Below are 18445 nucleotides of genomic sequence, written 5' to 3' on the forward strand. Positions count from 1 at the left end.
TTTGGACATATTTAATTTCCCCTTCTAATGTATTAAACAGAGTAGAAATTATGTTGAGACAGGATGACCTGGTTTCAAACTATGACCTAGACTGTTAATCTATCACCGCGCCTCCTCTCCTGTTACAGAATGATTGTTTTAATATCATATAAGGCATCAGGTGTTAACAGAAGAGAGAAATGCATCTGTTCATCACCAAAACATAACATGAAGTTGTAAAGTGGTCTTTCATCTAGGTGGAATCAATTGCTTGATATAATCACTACAAACAGAATGGAAATGGTTCATAATTAATTGCTATTTTGTTCTATTTTGGACATTGGACATTGGACAGGAGCCATGCAGAGGAGAAAACACATATTGTTGGAATGTCATTGCTGTAGCTCTCAGCTGCAGCAACACTCTCCTCTATTCAATCTACAGCGGTGGATTATCAGAAGGCGAGCTGTTCAAAGTGTTGGATCAGCTGATTGGTGCTGGCCGTTGGTTCATGCAGATGTCCGACTCTGGGCCACTGTCCAAACAGGCCGTGACCTTCCCAGCTCCATAGACATCAGACTCATTTTCACATTGATCCTCAGTAATTGTGGTGCTTGTACTGGGGCTAAGTATTATTATCATTCATTGCTTCACTGTGATCTTGCTGAAATCCCTCCCCTTTATCAGGACACAACCAGTAAGGACTCAAATTCACAACTCCAGACAGATTAAAGTTCACAAATGTGTTTATTCCAAAACCAGGTAACAGTGTCCAAATCCAAATCTAAGGGCGAGGTCCAAAAAACAGGCAAAAGTCAGGAAAGGCAGAGGTACTGAATCACTTAGGCTAAAGGCAGAGTCAAAACAGGCAAGGGGTCAAAAAACTCACTAGAAAACACAAGACGAATGCTGGAACCATGACACTAGGGTTCAAGACGATCTGGCATCAGTCAGCACCTGTTATTAGGATTCATTAGCATATGTTATTCAGCATCACATTAGTTCAAATCGTAAGTTTGGAAAGTAAATCCCTTAGTAATGGTCTCTAAACAATAGGTGGCCACATTGCAAACTTATGTAATACTGACCCACATGTGGGCCAGATGTGATTTAACAGGCTAAAAGGAGCTGGCAGGGAAGTCAGCTGACAACAAACTTGCTGAATCTACATCACAGCTGGGCAAGATGTGTGCACACAGTACATGTCTAATAGTCAAAGCTTAAGTGATGAGTCCAGTGGTAATCTGATGAGCATGCGATTAGCTCATTTTACCACAGATAGCACACATGTTTTATAAAGGATCTAGACCCCACCTGCAGACTTCACTAAGTTACTCTACCATGTGTGCTAATCACTCCACAATCATTTGCTGTTTTCTCAATAAACGGCTTCCATTATCATAAATTCAAGAATTCAATCAAAAAAACTGTTGATGAACCATGACCGATCACAGTTGATGAATAAAAAAAAAAGTAAATTGCATAGGAAATAAAATAATAATATAATTGTTTGAGAAATTCACATTGTTTCAACAACTTCCATAGCCGACTGCTGCAACCAGTGCATGGATGTGCATTAAGAAGCAGCTCCACTGATGGATATAAGCTGGTGGCTCACTGACACACGTCCATGTAAAATACTGGGGCAGAATTAATGCAATTTTTACCTAAGAGCAGTGAAGTAACCATTCACCTTCATTAATGCTAAAACCTGTCCTGATCCAATAAATAAACATATCCATGAGTAAGAATTCCATTATCTGTGTGGACAGGCGGTTGTGAACTGAAGGTCACCTGAATCAGACAATTTTATTGGATAATGATACATTCAACCTGCTTGAACAGAGTCAACCTTGACTAGGAGCTGCATACTCAGCGAAAACAGATTTGCTTTAGAATGCAGTGTAATCATATTGAAGCGATGACTGGCCAGGATGAGCCAAGGTTTCACTCTATAACAGGTACTCTGGTGGTGGAAGTGAGGAGGACTGCAGATCCAGTCTGCTGTCCTAAGAGCTTCCTCCGCTCAGGTTTGTTTGGTGCTTTTAAAAAACATCTGGCCCTATGGATACACTTCATAGTTTACACCACTCACCACAGCTATCATTTCCTTATGTTGGATTATCATTCTGTTGTCAAATGGATGTTTGTTTCCCCTGTAGTAAGTCTTGGCCCAGTGGCCTCTGACATTTTGACTACTTCTTGTTGCTCATAATGTTAGTGATCACCAGTAACTGAAGCCTATTCTAGTGTTTAATGTAATGATGTAGAATTTATTTCACACATTACAGTGTTTGCCTCAGTGACATGAAGATAATCCATTGATTATGTCACAATTAGGAGAGCAGGTAGCAGGGGAAGGACACTAACACAGATGATAACAGGCAGACTGATGCAGTTGAATGATTTATTTAGAAGTTTTACAGGCAACAAGAGTCCTAATGGCAGTGTGTTGTCTGTAAGTGTGAATGTCTCATCTCTCCTTTGCCTCCTTCCTATGACCCAAAAAACAATCTCAGTGCGCCATCATGAAGGATGTCAAAATTCCTAAAATACTTGAGGAGAGCGGAGAGAGGAGAGAGGAGAAATGAGAAAGGAGAAAGGAGAGAGGAGCGAGGAGAGAGGAGGGAGGAGAGAGGAGAGAGAAGAGAGGAGAGAGGAGAAATGAGAAAGGAGAAAGGAGAGAGGAGAGAGGAGAGAGGAGAGAGAAGCGAGGAGAGAGGAGAGAGGAGAGAGGAGAAATGAGAAAGGAGAAAGGAGAGAGGAGAGAGGAGAGAGGAGAGAGGAGAGAGAAGCGAGGAGAAAGGAGAGAGGAGAGAGGAGAGAGGAGCGAGAAGAAAGGAGAGAGGAGAAATGAGAAAGGAGAAAGGAGAGAGGAGAGAGGAGAGAGGAGAGAGGAGAGAGAAGCGAGGAGAGAGGAGAGAGGAGAGAGGAGAGAGAAGCGAGGAGAAAGGAGAGAGGAGAGAGGAGAGAGGAGCGAGGAGAGAGAAGCGAGGAGAAAGGAGAGAGGAGAGAGGAGAGAGGAGCGAGGAGAGAGAAGCGAGGAGAAAGGAGAGAGGAGAGAGGAGAAAGGAGGAGCTATAAGCGAGGATGCACAGGTGTATCCATTGCAGAAGTTTTTTTCTGGCAAAGATGACGTAAAAAATAGGTGTGACACTGAAATATACAAACCATGGCAACTGTGCCACACAACACTTTTAATTGACGTAGCTTTGAAATGATGGTACGTACAAATGTTCCACCACAAGTTTCCTCCAGACACTATTTTGCAAGAGCACTATCACTGCCTCGTGGGCTTGATTGATTGATTGATTGATTGATTGATTGATTGATTGATTGATTGATTGATTGATTGATTGATTGATTATTTGATTGATTGATTTTTATTTTGGGTATAAAAAACAGGCATAAAAATATCTTTGGATGCTTAGTCAAACCCAGAGGTTACCACATTAAGGCTTAGCCAAGGAAACTATTAAAGAAGGAACGGTCATTACATTGGTGACAGCATTTGATTTTTGCATTGCTGCAACACTTTGACTTTGATGCTACATCTACTTCGGGGCGGGCATGGCAAGTCCCACTAGAACCCATCATATCTGTGTTGTTTCACCTTTGACTCAAAATGCTTCCACAAAATAAAAATATAAACACATTACGCTTCAACACCTCCTACAACGCGCCCTCACCGCAACAGGAGACTGACTGTAACGGAATATAGCAGCACTTTCTACCATGAAGGATTCTAGATCAAAAACTACACAACTGGACATGTTCCAGCATGAATGTGGTCCAAAATTGGGGAGAAAAAGATTGCCAGCCAAGATTAAAGGTTTCCCTGACATTATAGCATGTAGCTTAATGAAGCAGTGTATGTAGAATAACGTCTGTTGAAGTGTTGACACCTGCGCAGTATGCCCATGTTAGCGTCGACACGTGTTATCGGGTGCAATCTAGCATCTTCCCAGCGTAGGTGCCCTAAATCCTGGCGCATATAACATAGCATAGAACACTAACGTGACCTTCAGATATTTTGACAAAATACAGATGCTGTAAATTCACATGAATTTCTTTGTATCTCATAGTGTCAGCCATGTGTTGTCTTTCTTTGTCATAGTCATGTTCTTTGTTTCAGTACAATATGTGCCACCCTATCCATTATGTAAATTCATTCCTTTTAGTCATGAAACAAAATGCACTTGACCATTCAACCTAATCTAAATTATATAGGCTGTTGGCTGTGATGAGCATCACATGTGCAACCTTTTAATAACCGCTTGCTATTTTGTACAATAGGTGAACCTGAACGAGCCTGCACTTAGGCTATAGCTCCCATCTGTAATTCTTCACATATACGTATATCACGTTACATCCAAGCAAAGAAGAAAGCACCTTACCCTCCATTCCAATTACCAGCACAATAGCACAAAGATAATTGACATGATTCACAGTCAACAGGTGTATCTGCACATGGGGGATTACAGGAAAAATGCTCTTGCTTTTGGTGTGCTTTAAACAGTGTGGCTTTTTGCAGCAGGTGACAGTACGCACAAAGAGTTGAAGTTAATCCATTATGATGATGAATCTGCACGGACACAAATTGCACACCACTGCCACATCCGAGAGGAATACAATCTGGTGAAAAAATATTGCTATTCAGTATCACCACATTATCATATTCAAAACCTGGAGATTAATATATTCTGAAAGTACTTTAAAGTCAGTGGAAAGTAAACATCTATGTATTACCATATCCCACCCTAGGCCAATCAGAAATGAGATGCATTGTCTCTTTGAGTTGAATCGACATTGGACTGGAGCGCAACAGTTACTTACAAAGGCTTCATATTTTTACCTTAAACGTACAATATGCAATTGGTCTCCTGCCACACTGAAATGGTGCAGACATGTGGAGAGAGAGAGGAGAGAGAGAGTGAGAGAGAGAGAGGTAGTGCTATGGATGAGATACTATAATTAAATAAAACTTGTATGTATGTATTTTCATACATTTATGTTCTAAAGCATAGTGGGACAAAAGCTATGTTGCTTTATTTCATCTAAATGTGTAGCAGCCTGTGACTATAAATGGCATTTATTTAAATGACTAGATCTAAATTAACGTTAATCACTAAAGACAATACTTGTCATTTTTAATGACAAGTATATATGTTGTCTATCATATAAATGTATTTTATGACGTGCAAACCAATTAACCCTACATTTAAACCATTTTAGGTTTGCTCTGCAGTAGGTGGAATAGTAAAGGAAGTGGTGGGAGATTTATAAATCAGGAAGCTCAATCGAAATATTTTTAGCCCTGTCTCGCTTCCCTAAGAGTGCCAAAGCTTGTCTGCTGCTGTCTTCTCTCTCTGGGAGTTTGGAGGGATCACTCAGACAGGCCGAGTCATCCCAGGTTCACCCAGACAGAAAACTAAAATCTGAGCTGGATGTTTCATGCCCAGAGAGGTGGCCATTGTGGCTGGACCACTGGTCCACTTTGTTGAGTTATTTTGTCAACACACAATAATGTCAAGTCAGCCATGACCCGACTGAGGAATGCTGCAGATTCTTAGGCTGGCAAAAAAAGATTCAATTATCAGCCAGATGATGGACTTAAATAATAATGATTTCTGGATTTTCAGTGGACACAAGTCAGTTTTTGTTATTGTAATATCAGTTAAATCTCAGTTCAAGTGTAATTATTTTGAGCTTCTGAGCACAGTGGCCCTCATTTATCAACCTAACGTAGAAACCAGCGCAGATATGAGCGCAGAAATCATCTTACGACAGGCTTCACGTGTGATTCATGAAACGTTCGTATCACACCAATCAGAGCGTAAGAATGGTCGTACATTGATAAATGCAGCGGCTGGAAACGATCGTAATTTAAATATCACGCCCCAATGTATTCTGGGTTTTGAGGCCTCGCCCCTACAATTTACGACATGGAGAGACGTAATCCGGCTGAGAAGAGACACTTTTCAGAGGTGGAGGTTGAAACCCTGATATCTCAGTTTCATTTGCACTAACATATGTAGATTTGTCAGCCTGAAAACTGGTATTAAAGGCTGTAGAAAGAATGGGGAATGGAAAGAGATCACTGATGCAGTCAACAGTGTTGCCGTGGTAAATCGGACTCCCGCTGAAGTTTATTTAATTTATACATCCTTAACATATGTATGCTATAGTCCTAATAGTAATATACAGGCTTATATTGCAATCTCTTAGGCCTACATGGTTTACGTATATTTAAATAAACACACAGTAGCGGAGTTTATGCAGTGTCTTTTATTTTACTTGTGTTTTTTTCATGAGTCAGAACTGTGAGGGAGAGCGTGTGTCCTCCGCCCCCCCGTGCTGGACCACCACCTCGACCCTGTCTCCTGACAGCAGAGGGGCTGGAAAAACAAGCCGAAATATGTCGGTCAATGGTAGAAATAAATGTTGTGCATCGTCATGTTTCCTGTATTGAGGGCTATCATTGCCAAACATAACACTATACCTTTTAAAAGCGAGGAATAATATCCTGTCTCCTTCGTATAGCCCCAGTTGGGGCTGTGCTGGACACTGCTCTCTGGGCATCGGGTCATCTGGCTCCAGAACCCCACAGGCTAAAACAATGTTGCAGAATTTTTCTACCGTGTATAGTAGGGTTCCCCCCTCCCGCTGATGCAAGACCATGAGCCATCTGCCCTTAATCAATCCGATGGGGCGCTCCACCGTGGCCCGTGTGCGTACGTGTGCACTGTTGTACCGGCGAATAAAGGTCTTTTAAAAGAGCCAGATCTGTCATTGCTGATAAGTGATCAATTAATGACTTCTCCTTCTCCTGATGAACTTTTTATATGCTGCACATAGACTGTATATAAGAATGGACCAACAGATCCCGTTGCTCTGGACGGAGACCAGTGAAGGCCGTTAGAAGCACTTTTCCGGTGAGCGCTGAGCGTTACTGAGCAGCCTCCAACTGAGAGAGACGACGTAAATGTGCCGTGAGCAACGTGTCTGAAAGTTGGAAGTCTTCTGGTAGCTGTGCCAAGATAGCAAGATAGCGCTTTATAGCATTAAAATGGCGCCATAGGAGGTTCGCGGTCCGAGGAGAAGCTTACCCCCTTGATGCTGCACCGCAAGTCCACACTGACTCGAAAACTTGCGTACACGAGTTCAGACAAGACGTGAGATTTTATCGCAGCCCACGCTCACGTTCAAATTGATAAATCCCTTGCTTTGCGTAGGAATCGGCGTACGCCCGTCCTACGCTTGTTTTTGGTCGTACACACGTTTCATAACGTTTCACGTTAGCAATCAAACAATCATAGATAGCTAAAACGTTTTTGAAATGACTGCTGCTGCTGGCTACAAGTTAGCAATCAAACACAATAAAGGCTGTCACTTAATGGCATTTTGAGCTAACGTTAGCAATCAAACAGTCATAGATAGCTACAACGTTTTTGAAATGACTGCTAGCTAAAAGTTAGCAATCAAACACAACAAAGGCTGTCACTTGAATGGCATTTTGAGCTAACGTTAGCAACCAAACAGTCATAGATAGCTACAACGTTTTTGAAATGATTACCATCTTCTGTTATTGTATGTAAAGAGAAACGTTTATTATTTTATAGATTTCACAAATTTCAGTATGACACGTTATGCCGTAAACAGTTTAAATCTGAGCATGCGCGACTCACATCTGCACTCGACTCACATCGGGCAGTGACAACGGTGTTTAGTTGCAGTCAGTAGATGCACCAGAACTACAATGACCACGATGTTGTCAACTAACGTTAAATCAAAATCTGGTTTTCAAAAAAGGAAAGCGAGAAAAGAGAGAGAGGAAAAACAAAGGAAAGGGTGTCAAACTGTCAAACTGTAACCCAGTTTTTCACCAAGAAAGGTGTGTAGCCTATAGTCTGTGAGTGGTATTAACCTGTTGGCTTAATGTCCATAGTGAAATAAGCTAGCTAGCTACAGACTAGTGTTAGCCTACATTTAATCACCATTTAATCAGTGCAGGGAAACGTTCAGCAAGATATTCATATTAAATCATTGTCCCTGCCCCTTTTAGCAGACTTAACAACAGATGAGTCAGCAGCAGCCCAGTCTCCCCCTAACTGTGCCCCTCCCTGTCCCAGTGAAGAAGGTGAGAACATTGTGGTCAATGACATGCCAGTTAGCATCATAGCAGGGAGTCTGTGGGTATTTCTCTGTCTTTCATTAATAATTATAATAATAATTCATTTTGTTAAGAGAATTTTCCATTTTGTCAAATTCTAGTACTAGTATTGAACTACAAGAAGCAAGACAGTTGCAAGCCTTTAATTAGAGTTATGTAAAGTGTTTGATGGGACAGTTAGGTCCTAGAGATGTGGTGACAACAGCTGCGCAGAGGGGGCCCAATTTGATTTTTTGTCATGGGGCCCAAAATTCCTGGCGGCGCCCCTGGTGCCTGAAACAGTAAGCAATCCCATGGCAAGAGAAGTGAAGTGATAGGCACACAGCAGTTTAATGGCATCCAAAAACATGGCTTTTCTTGTTTTTGTAAACCTTCTTGTTACCTCAACACAGTCACAGCAAAGCTAGCACTAGCTAGCTTGGTTGGCAAGGTACTACGCTGATTAAGCCTTTTTTAAAGCAGCCATATTATCCTCATTTTCAGGTTCATAATTGTATTTTAAGGTTGTACCAGAATAGGTTTACATGGTTTAATTTTCAAAAAACACCATATTTTTGTTGTACTGCACCACTCTCTCACTGCTGCAGATCCTCTTTTCAGCTGGTCTCTGTTTTAGCTACAGAGTGAGACCTCTTTTCTTCTTCTTCTTCTGTACTATCTTTGATTGCACTTGCACATGCGCAGTAGCTCAGATGTAGATCATGTCAGCTAGCTAGCTCCATAGACAGTAAAAGAAAGGCTGTTTCTACAACTTCGGTCAGTTACAAGGCAGGATTAGCTGGGAGACTTCTAAATGAGGGCGCACATGGAAGTAGTTCTTTTGTAGATTATGGTGAACTTGTGTGTGTTGTAGCAGTGCTTTGCTATTGAGAACGAGGTAGCATGTTAGCGTTAGCATGCTAACGCTAATGCTACGAGCTAATGGTTGCGGTTAGCCTGCACGGTGCCGATTTTGACCAGCTCACCCAGAGACTGAAGGCAGGACACATTTAGAAACCGTATCTCACTCTAAACAGCATGGATGGATTTTTTTCAAAGTTTGTATGTGTGTGGAAGCACCAGAGACACAAAATAACACCCCAAATCCCAGAAAAAAAGTGTTTTTTTCATAATATGGGCACTTTAAGCAAGATTTTCCAATTAAGACCAAAACATGGGCAACACCCGAAACAATTTCACAGCCATTTTAATGTACACATTGCCATAGATACACATAGCTTAGCCTCTATAATGATTGACAGGTCGGCGTGTAGCTACGCCCTAAAGCATGCCCTGCTTTATCGTCAATAAATTTACAAAATGATCATGCTGTATTGAAGAAGGGACGCACAGATCTCACAAGACTAATGGTGTGTCTCAATTCAGATACTTCCAAGAGTACACTTACATGTGTACGCTATGTACTCACTTGTGTCGTGCATAAATTTGGACAGGGTAGTGATGCACTGACCAGCAATGACTCTTGTTTTTAATGGTAAATTGCAGCCGACTTCACGAGTCACTTCATGGCAGAAATACATAACTGGAGACAGCTGGTTGAACTTTTGTTGTAATAATCAAGGTGAAATCTGCTCCTGATCACTACCCTCACTTCTCCCCATACACCAGCTCTGGGTGTGTGACTTGTCCTGTGAGTCATTTTGTTGGATACCTTTTATAGTATTCCAGCATGGGTCAGCCTCTGATTACGAGCCAGCTCGTACAACAAACGGGTGATATTCAGCGATGTCCATTATAAGGATTCATCAGTTTAACAGACTGGAGGACAATCCCAGGCATTGAAATCTCTGTTGATTGTGCTCATCTTACTATCACATGAGAGATGATGATGATGATGATGAGGTCACTAAGGTCACTGTGACAGTCTGTGTGAATGGTGTAAAATCACTTTGGGATATCTGGACTGTATTGTAAGTACCTGATTGCAGAACTGATGAAGCCTCTCAGATGAGATGATGCTTTAACTCGTGTGCAGGTTTAAGGTGACATCTGATATAGCCATTCCAATTTAGAAGTACATTTTGATTGTTTTTATACTTACAGTATATGTACAGTATGGTGCAGTTTAAGTGAAATTCCAAAATCCAGAATACTACTTCGACACCAGTGGATTTAATATACTACATACATGAAAAGGAAATGTAGGGACTGAAGGGACTGTAAGGCTGACTCTATTCACTGTGACATGTCTGACAAAAAATACAGACATAACTCCTTCCCAAGCCCATGATTGCATATTTAGGCATAATGATAACAGGCTTATTCATAAAAATAAAGAATCCAATTATAATTTTGGTATTGTATGCTATAATTTTGACAAACGAATAACACTATTGCAGATATCTGCAACATAGTAGGTGACTGAATGCTCCCTTAAACTTGTTAAGAGTACCCTCTAGTGGCAAACAAAATCTTACAGGGAGATATTTTACATTCTCAAGTAGTTACAATACAGACCAACCTGATATCAGTCCCAAATTGATTGACAGATTTTTTTTTTTTAAATCAAAAACTAGTACAAGACAACAACTAAAAATGATTATGATGAATTGTTTATGATAAACGTAAAGGCTTGTTTACATCTGCAATGTTTCTAAAGATCTCTCGTGCAACGTTTGCATTCTCTCAGGAGAATTTAGGGAGGAAAGTTTAACTCAAAGGCCAACGTATTTCTGAGAGACAGCAATGTAGCAGTCAATTTGAGCTTGAGTTTTTATTCGAGCTTGGCCCAAGCTCAAGTACAAAGAAATCAGTGCTGGGTTGTAAGCATGGTTTTCTAACAAGTGATCATGTCATTTTAGACCTACAATAAGCTTTTAAAAGGATTTCCGTCATCCCTAAACAACAAAGGTTATTTGTCCATGCCTTCTAAGCCCATGAGCATTCCAAGGTAAATAGACTTAGACTTAGTCTCACTGTGTAAATGATGAGTTTGACCTGAGTCGTTTAAATCTCCATCATGTTCTTGCCCTTTATTAGGGATCTAACTCAAAGCACTTTAATCTACATTAAATCATTTCTTACATCCTTTTAAGAGAACACAAACGTTTAACGAGGAAAAACATAGTTATTTGGTGGCTGTTCTGCTGCAGAGGAAGTTTCTTTTCTCACTACAGCTCATGATCTTCCACTCGGTGTTACCGGGAACCAGGGCGCCGCAGTGCTGCTGCTCTGCAGGACATTGAGGAAGGTCGGAACTCGCCGGCGTGTTTGGGCTCATCCACAGCCAATCACCAGCCAGGAAACGCAGTCCAACCCACACCTACAGGAAACAACAGTTTGGTAATGTCAATGCTGCTGACTCACCACCACCAGTAAACCACACAACACATTTTACATTTTAAAGGAGACCTTTTATGCTTTTCCTTATTTTCTGTCATATATACAATGTTACAATGTCGGATGTTCTCAGAAATGTGGCCAAAGCATTAAATGATGAGGTAAATGTAACTGGTTGTGTAGTTTTTGGTTTAGAAGCCTTTATCAGTGATTTGTGACAGTAGAACGTGCTAACTACATGTAGCTACATACTAACACAAGTGTAATCTTGATTGCTGATGTTAATTTCTCTGCATTTGATGCTGCCTTTTTTTTTTAATCAGGTAATTGTTCATATTACATGATGGTGGTAGCTGGATTTTGTTTCCTTTGGTCTTTCTGCTAAGCTAAGCTAAGCTAAGCTAACCAGATGCTCTCAGCAGGAAAGCAATTTAGCGTATTTCTCAAAATGTCGAACTCCACTGGTTCCCGCAGCCCGCAGCCTCCAGCTGTCTGCAGTGCACCAAGGCTTCTTCCCATGTCTTCTTCTCCTGGACCAGAATCAGGCCTTCATCACACAAAAAGGGATGATTGTCAGAGCATCTTTCATTTTTCCATTTTGGAGATGACTTATCCTTCAAAACACAGTGGTGGTGCTGATCATCATCTGGTTCATCTACAGGAACAAGGAAAGAGAGACTGAAATAACTGTTACATGGACATGACAGTATTCTGTTAACCGCTAAGAATAATTTAAGTCATACCCCCCAAAATTCTTTACACTACTCAGCTTACAGAAATAGAGCTATGACCTCTGACCTCTAACCCCTCCTAACTATTTCTGGTTTGCTGATGTTCTTAGAATGTTCAATTAGCTTAAGCTATATCAGTTGAGTAATTGTATAATTTTGTGAAATTTTACAATAATGGGATATATCGTCCTTATAAAACTTTGCTGCATGCTCAAATGCATCTTATTAAAACATTTTTCAGTCATTATTTTCACACAATCATGTTGCATCATTTTATGTATTAGAGCAACTCCCACTGCTTTATCATAATAAGCTAAATGAGCTATAGCTATGACAATACATTATTAAGTATTATCTTAAAACCTTTGGCATTGTTTACATACTCTAGAAGGACAGCATTCTCCTGGGCTAACTATGGAATGAGATCTACAATAACAAGAGGCTACATTGGTGCTAGTGGCTTCATTAGGCTGTACCTAGCAACAATGGTGCTTGTGTTGAATATGAACATAGGCATGCTTACACAATCACAACGTTATAATAAATAATGTTCACCATCTTAGTTAAGTGTGTTGGCATTTGTTAATTAGCTCTAAACACAAAGTGCAGCTGAGGCTGATGGGAATGTTTTTAGTTTTACAGGTATTCGGTCATAAACCAACTGTTAGAATAGCTTACTATATACTATTATTAATGTAGAGTTTGAATATGGGCAATTTTACAAACATTGATGGCCAACTGCACATTTTCTCCGATGTTGTCAGAAGCTTCAGTCTGACGGGACAGCCAGCTGGTGGCGGCCGGGATCGCCTCCCTGCTGGCCGGCCAGTGATGCTCACAGACCCCGCTGTCAGCTGGAAGTCTCTCAGTAGAATCAAGGACAAGTTTATTTCCTGAAATATGGCTCGTTTTCCGTTTGAACACATTGTCATCAATATTAACAAGGTTTAAAATGACCCATTTTTAAAATTTGGATATAGTTTCAAAATCTGAAATCAAATTAACGAAAAAGTACACAGGCTGTACAAAAGGGAGTCAATCAGGAGTGATTGTTGTGAGTACGTGTCGGAGAATAGCGCGGACACGCACCTCACACCGCACGCACCACCCGGAGAAAAAAGTGAGAGAAAGAAAAAGGAGAGGTCGCAGTTCGGACGATGACTACCCGGTTGAGATTGTGTGTGTGTGTGTGTGTGTGTGTGTGTGTGTGTGTGTGTGTGTCCTCGAGATCTGACAACACACAAACACACGTAGCAGAGCTACCCACACCCATGTTTGTACTGTTGCTTAATTAAATAAAACATCAGAAGAGAGAAGTTGTCTCCGTCCGTGTTTTAACAGACACACCTGGGGTGAAGTTGGAAACCAGAATCAGCTTTAAATCCAGTCCTAATCTAGTCCTCACTAACACGGGCCCAATTATAGTAACTACATGAAAACTTCACTGTTGTTGCATGAAATGTGGTTTGTGTTTAGCCTACATCATCAGTTTCTATCATGTGAAATAAGAGGATAAGCTAGCCTGGTGGCCAAGCTGCAGACAGATGCTCCTCAACAGTGAGCTCCCCAGCAGTCAGCTCCCCCTGCTGTTCATAAGGTGCCTCTGCACCCCTTTCGTTTCAGACCCCCCCCACCAGCCTTTGGGCCACGCCTCCTCATTTACATTGACATGTGTCAAGTCCAAATGAAAAGCCAATGTTAAATGGAAATTCAAAAGCCAAATATTAAATCCAAATGAAAATCCAATGTTAAATTGAAATTGAAAAGCCAAATATTAAATCCAAATTAAAAGCCAATGTTAAATTGAAATTGAAAAGCCAATTAAATCCAAATGGAAAAGCCAAATGGAAAATTAAAAAAAATTATATTTTCAATTTGATCTCGCTTCGTTTTCTCTTTGGACTTTCAATTTGAATTATGAATAAATATTTCCTCCATACTGCTACGGATTGCTAAGCCTCTATAATGATTGACAGGTCGGCATGTAGCCACGCCCTAAAGCATCCCTTGCTTTATCTATCTATTTATCTAATTTTTTTAATCTATTTTAAAATAAATGAGACCATATTTACAAAATGAACATAATGCTGTATTGATGGATTGAAACTAGTGATTGAGATCATAAACTCATTGTGAAAATGTTTACTGAGGAAATAAATCAAGTGAGATGTCATTTTGTCAGACTTCTATATAATTATGGGATATCTTTTTGCAACCAGTGGAGTCGTTGCTAAAAATGAGACAGAATGCAGGTTCAAGACACTTCCACATTGGCTTCACTTTTCAGACCCAGAAGCTATACATCCAGTATTTTGTACAGTCCATGTCATTTAATCACATTTTAAACTCTTAAATTGTGGAATACATTAAAAGTAGCAATTGTACACTAAAACTGGACATGAGAACATGACTTAGTAAGTATACTCATTTTCCTTCTCACTTGAATCCCAGTTGAAGAATGTGGCTCTCTCCTCTCCTCTGGACCATTTCCACCCCGATGACGATGTATTGAGATACAGACCAATCCAGCCTTCATACGGGGCATACTTGTCAGCCTCCTGTTGGTTTCTGATGGTGATCAAGTCACTATGGTACCATCTGCAGTAGTTCTGAGCAACAGCCCAGGTATTTGAATTGGAGATGGGGACAACCTTTAAGATGCTCAGGCCTGTAGTGACTGCAGACAGAGGAGTGGAGAGGACGAAAAAGATGAGGTGGATGAGGAGAAGCCTGGGGATGTTTCTCTCCATGTTGTCTTCAGAAAGGCTTCAAAGTAGAGAAAGATGTTATAACACAATGCAATAATAACAATAATAATAACAAGGCTGCTACCTTAATTACAAAACACAATGTATTCATCATCCATCCATCCATCCATCTATCTATCCATTCATTCATTCATTCATATAATTTAGATCCACTGAGAGAGATATTCGGCACAATCAATCAAACCACATTAAAGGTAAGGCAAATTTCACTGGAATTTAAAGGGGCATTTTAAAATGCTTTAAATGTATAGTCTGGAAGTGCTAAATAGACAATGAATTGGGAAGAATGTTATAAATGGCACTGAGAGCTGCAGGGGAATGTTCTAAGTATATGGGAACTGAGAACACTACATGAACACTAAATGACGCTCATTTGGGTGTAAAAAAGAAAACAAGAGTCTTGAATGCCTGAACAGTCTTAATTTCACTGTCTATGGAGCTGCTCCAGACCTTACATGATGACATCACAAGTGTCATGACCTGGCTCATGACAAAATGTGGAGAACACACGTTTGCTCAATTAAATCAAATGTATTTAAATAAACAAAGGTAAAGATGCTATCAGTTTATCAGTGTGTGTAGCGTATGGATATGTGTAGGTGTAGCGATGTTAGAACTGTCATAACCTGGCTCAAGGGCCATGACAAAAGAGGGAGCGAGGCATCGTAAATTATCAAAAATGATTTATTTAACAAAAGAATAAACTAAACATATCTTTTTATAATGTGCAAAGTGTGTCTCTGTAACTGAAATAAACTCAAAACAAGATGTGGCAGGCAGGATGATCAGGCCATGGTTGATCTCTGGATTGCAGTGAAGAGCGAGAGCCTGTAGTCTGACCAGGTGGAGCTTTATCACCTCACAGCTCCCAGGTGCACCAGATCTGCAATCAACTCAAAGGAGAGGTATCACTCCTACAGTTAGGCCCCACCAGACCACACAGGGGCCGTCACAGAACGCAGTAAGTAAGTTTGTCAGTAAGTAACTCAACCCAAAGTCCAAACAAACCAAGCAACCTTGAGGAGGGAGAGGAAGAGTGATTGCCCAATCACTCCTATTTATGGACATGTGAGCTATCAGTTCATCCAGGTGTCAATCATCGGCCCTTATTAGCCAATCCCTAGATCCCACAGATAAAATTTCCCTCGGGATGAATAAAGTATCTATCTATCTATCAGAGGGATCTCAAGACTTAAAAGTCTTGAGGCCTAGGAGCCGTCAAACAAGTTTGAGACTTACTTCTCTGGTTTCTGGCTTTGAGAGAGAGTAGCTCATGTTCACAAATATTGATTGACCTTTCCTAGGCCATGGAAATAACATATTGGAATTCATAATTTAGGTGGTGGAATTCCATTAATATGAGAATAGTACTATGACAGAGCAGCAGGATCAGCTGTCAAGCCAAACAAAGTCAGGAGGTCACTATCTTCGGGTAAGCAATAGCTGAGGATTAGTATTAGTATTTATTATAAGGATCCCCTTTAGCTGACGCCTAGACAACCAGTCTTCGGGTACAAAACAACATTTAATCAGACAATATTAAAACATTTCATGACATATACAGAAAAGAAAAGAAAATAAATACAACAATATCTGCTTACAGAAAAAAATGTAAATTAAATAAAAACAATAACAAACCAAGCAAATAGAGAAATATATTGAAAAAAAAGTTATATATTACAGTATTACATAGCTAACATTAAGGTAGCTCACATAGACAAAGAAGAAAATCAAATATTTTAAACCACACAAATAAGATTTAAAAAAAAAAAACATGATAGATAATTTAAGTGAAGGTAAGATTTGACTTTATTTTTAAAATGTACCTTTCCTGTGATAAAACAAACATTACTTGGGATATTATTCCACACAGAACTTGCTCTGTAAATGAAAGTTGTTTTCAGGTAAAGGTGCAACCATCTGCCCCCCCCCCTTTACTGGCTCCTCTTGTTAAATAAGTGTGGATATCTGAACTGTAAGTTATGTTATCAAAAATAAATGATTGTGTCTTGAGTTTGAATAACAGAGTGCAACAAACTAAGCACATTGGCTAATAGTCTTTTTTCAACACTCAACCATTTAAGACATTCATGCATTTTAACAACATTGGACCTAGAACTGCACCTCAGAACAAGGTAGCTAACTGCTAGGATGAACTATCTCACTACATTTATTCATAAACTTAGTTTCTTTAATATCCTTTATTCGCACAAGCAAAATGAATAAGGTAAACAGCAACAACCAAGCCTGTTTCTATGTTAACACTCACCATAAATGACGGCACCAACAAAGGGAGCTCAGCGTGGTGGAAATTAGTTGAAAAGAGACAGAGCTGATACAGGGTCCCATCTCCCCCCCACATATATCCAAGCTCTGATGCACCTGATTCCCACTTAAACTGACCAATCAGAGCAGTGTGTAGAAACGCCTTGCCCAAAAGATCGGAGTCATTCACCTGGGCACAACAGAAATCTTCAAACTTGTTTATCCTCGGTAGTCAAATGTCTTACGTGGTGTGAAGCAGAGCGAGACCAGCACGAATTTTAATGATCTGTTCTCCTCAACAGACAAACATAAGCATCTCATTTGATTTGCCTTTTATATATTTCCTTTCTGTAGATTTGCATATTATTTTGCAAGAAGTACAACCCCAGACTGACATGCTGAGATTTGCTTGAATTAATTGGTTGAAATAATTCAAAATGTAGATTTGTGACTGCAGTTCACACTACCATGGTTAGTAACATTTTAGCTGCGTTTTGCAAATAGTTGCAAAAACTGGACCTGAAGTTAAAATTATGTTTATGTTCCTGTTGTTAAGAAATGCATTTCTGAAGCAGTCACCACTGGGGTTTGAACCAAGGATCACCTGTTTACTAGACAAGTGCTTTAACCAACTAAGCCTCAGTGCTTTTTGAAATGGCTTGATTTCAATTTGCAATGAAAACATGTTAGCTCTTTACATACAGTATAAGTACTTTGATGATTACAGACATATATAAAGATATTAGAAGAAAAAAAGACACGTACAGATAACTGGCTCACTGGTCAACTCTTACTGGAAAGATAGTTGAGAAAGCAACACCAATTAAGCCTGAAGACCCGCTGTAGGCCAAAAACAAACAGTTGACACCACCATGGAACTGCTTGTGTGGTGGTTTGCATACAGCTGCAATAACATGACTTGATGTTAAAAAATGCAACACACAATCATCAGACAGACACCGCTGGCACTTGAACCCAGGATCCCTTGTTTACTAGACAGGTACTTTGAGAGAGAGCGAGCACAGTTAGGACTTCTGGGATCAAATATTAAACTGATGGCATTTCTCCAAAAGGTGATTCCGTTTCATCATCCCCTGGGGTCCCCACCACCGTAGCATAAACGCCCTACCCACATTCAAATGAAGGGGAGGACTGGTGTTTTTCGCCATAATGCCTGATTTAGTTTGAATTCTAATGCTGAGCTTGCATGTAGAAGCCCAACAGCAGCAGGTTCGATCAGAATGGTAAGA

General features: G+C 40.2%; 1 protein-coding gene across 1 annotated transcript; it reads right to left on the reverse strand.

Moving 5' to 3' along the window:
• Window positions 1-11874: 11874 nt before the first annotated feature.
• On the reverse strand, window positions 11875-18131 carry LOC116057380 (C-type mannose receptor 2-like). Its single transcript, XM_031309805.2, has 3 exons — window positions 17200-18131; window positions 14603-14928; window positions 11875-12086 (listed from the first exon to the last, which is right to left on the reverse strand). Exons 1-3 carry the CDS (start codon window positions 17277-17279, stop codon window positions 11875-11877), a joined length of 618 nt encoding a protein of 205 aa, XP_031165665.1. The 5' UTR covers window positions 17280-18131.
• Window positions 18132-18445: the final 314 nt, after the last annotated feature.

Source organism: Sander lucioperca, chromosome 3 (assembly GCF_008315115.2).
Source record: "Sander lucioperca isolate FBNREF2018 chromosome 3, SLUC_FBN_1.2, whole genome shotgun sequence".
NCBI classification, from domain to species: Eukaryota; Metazoa; Chordata; class Actinopteri; order Perciformes; family Percidae; genus Sander; species Sander lucioperca.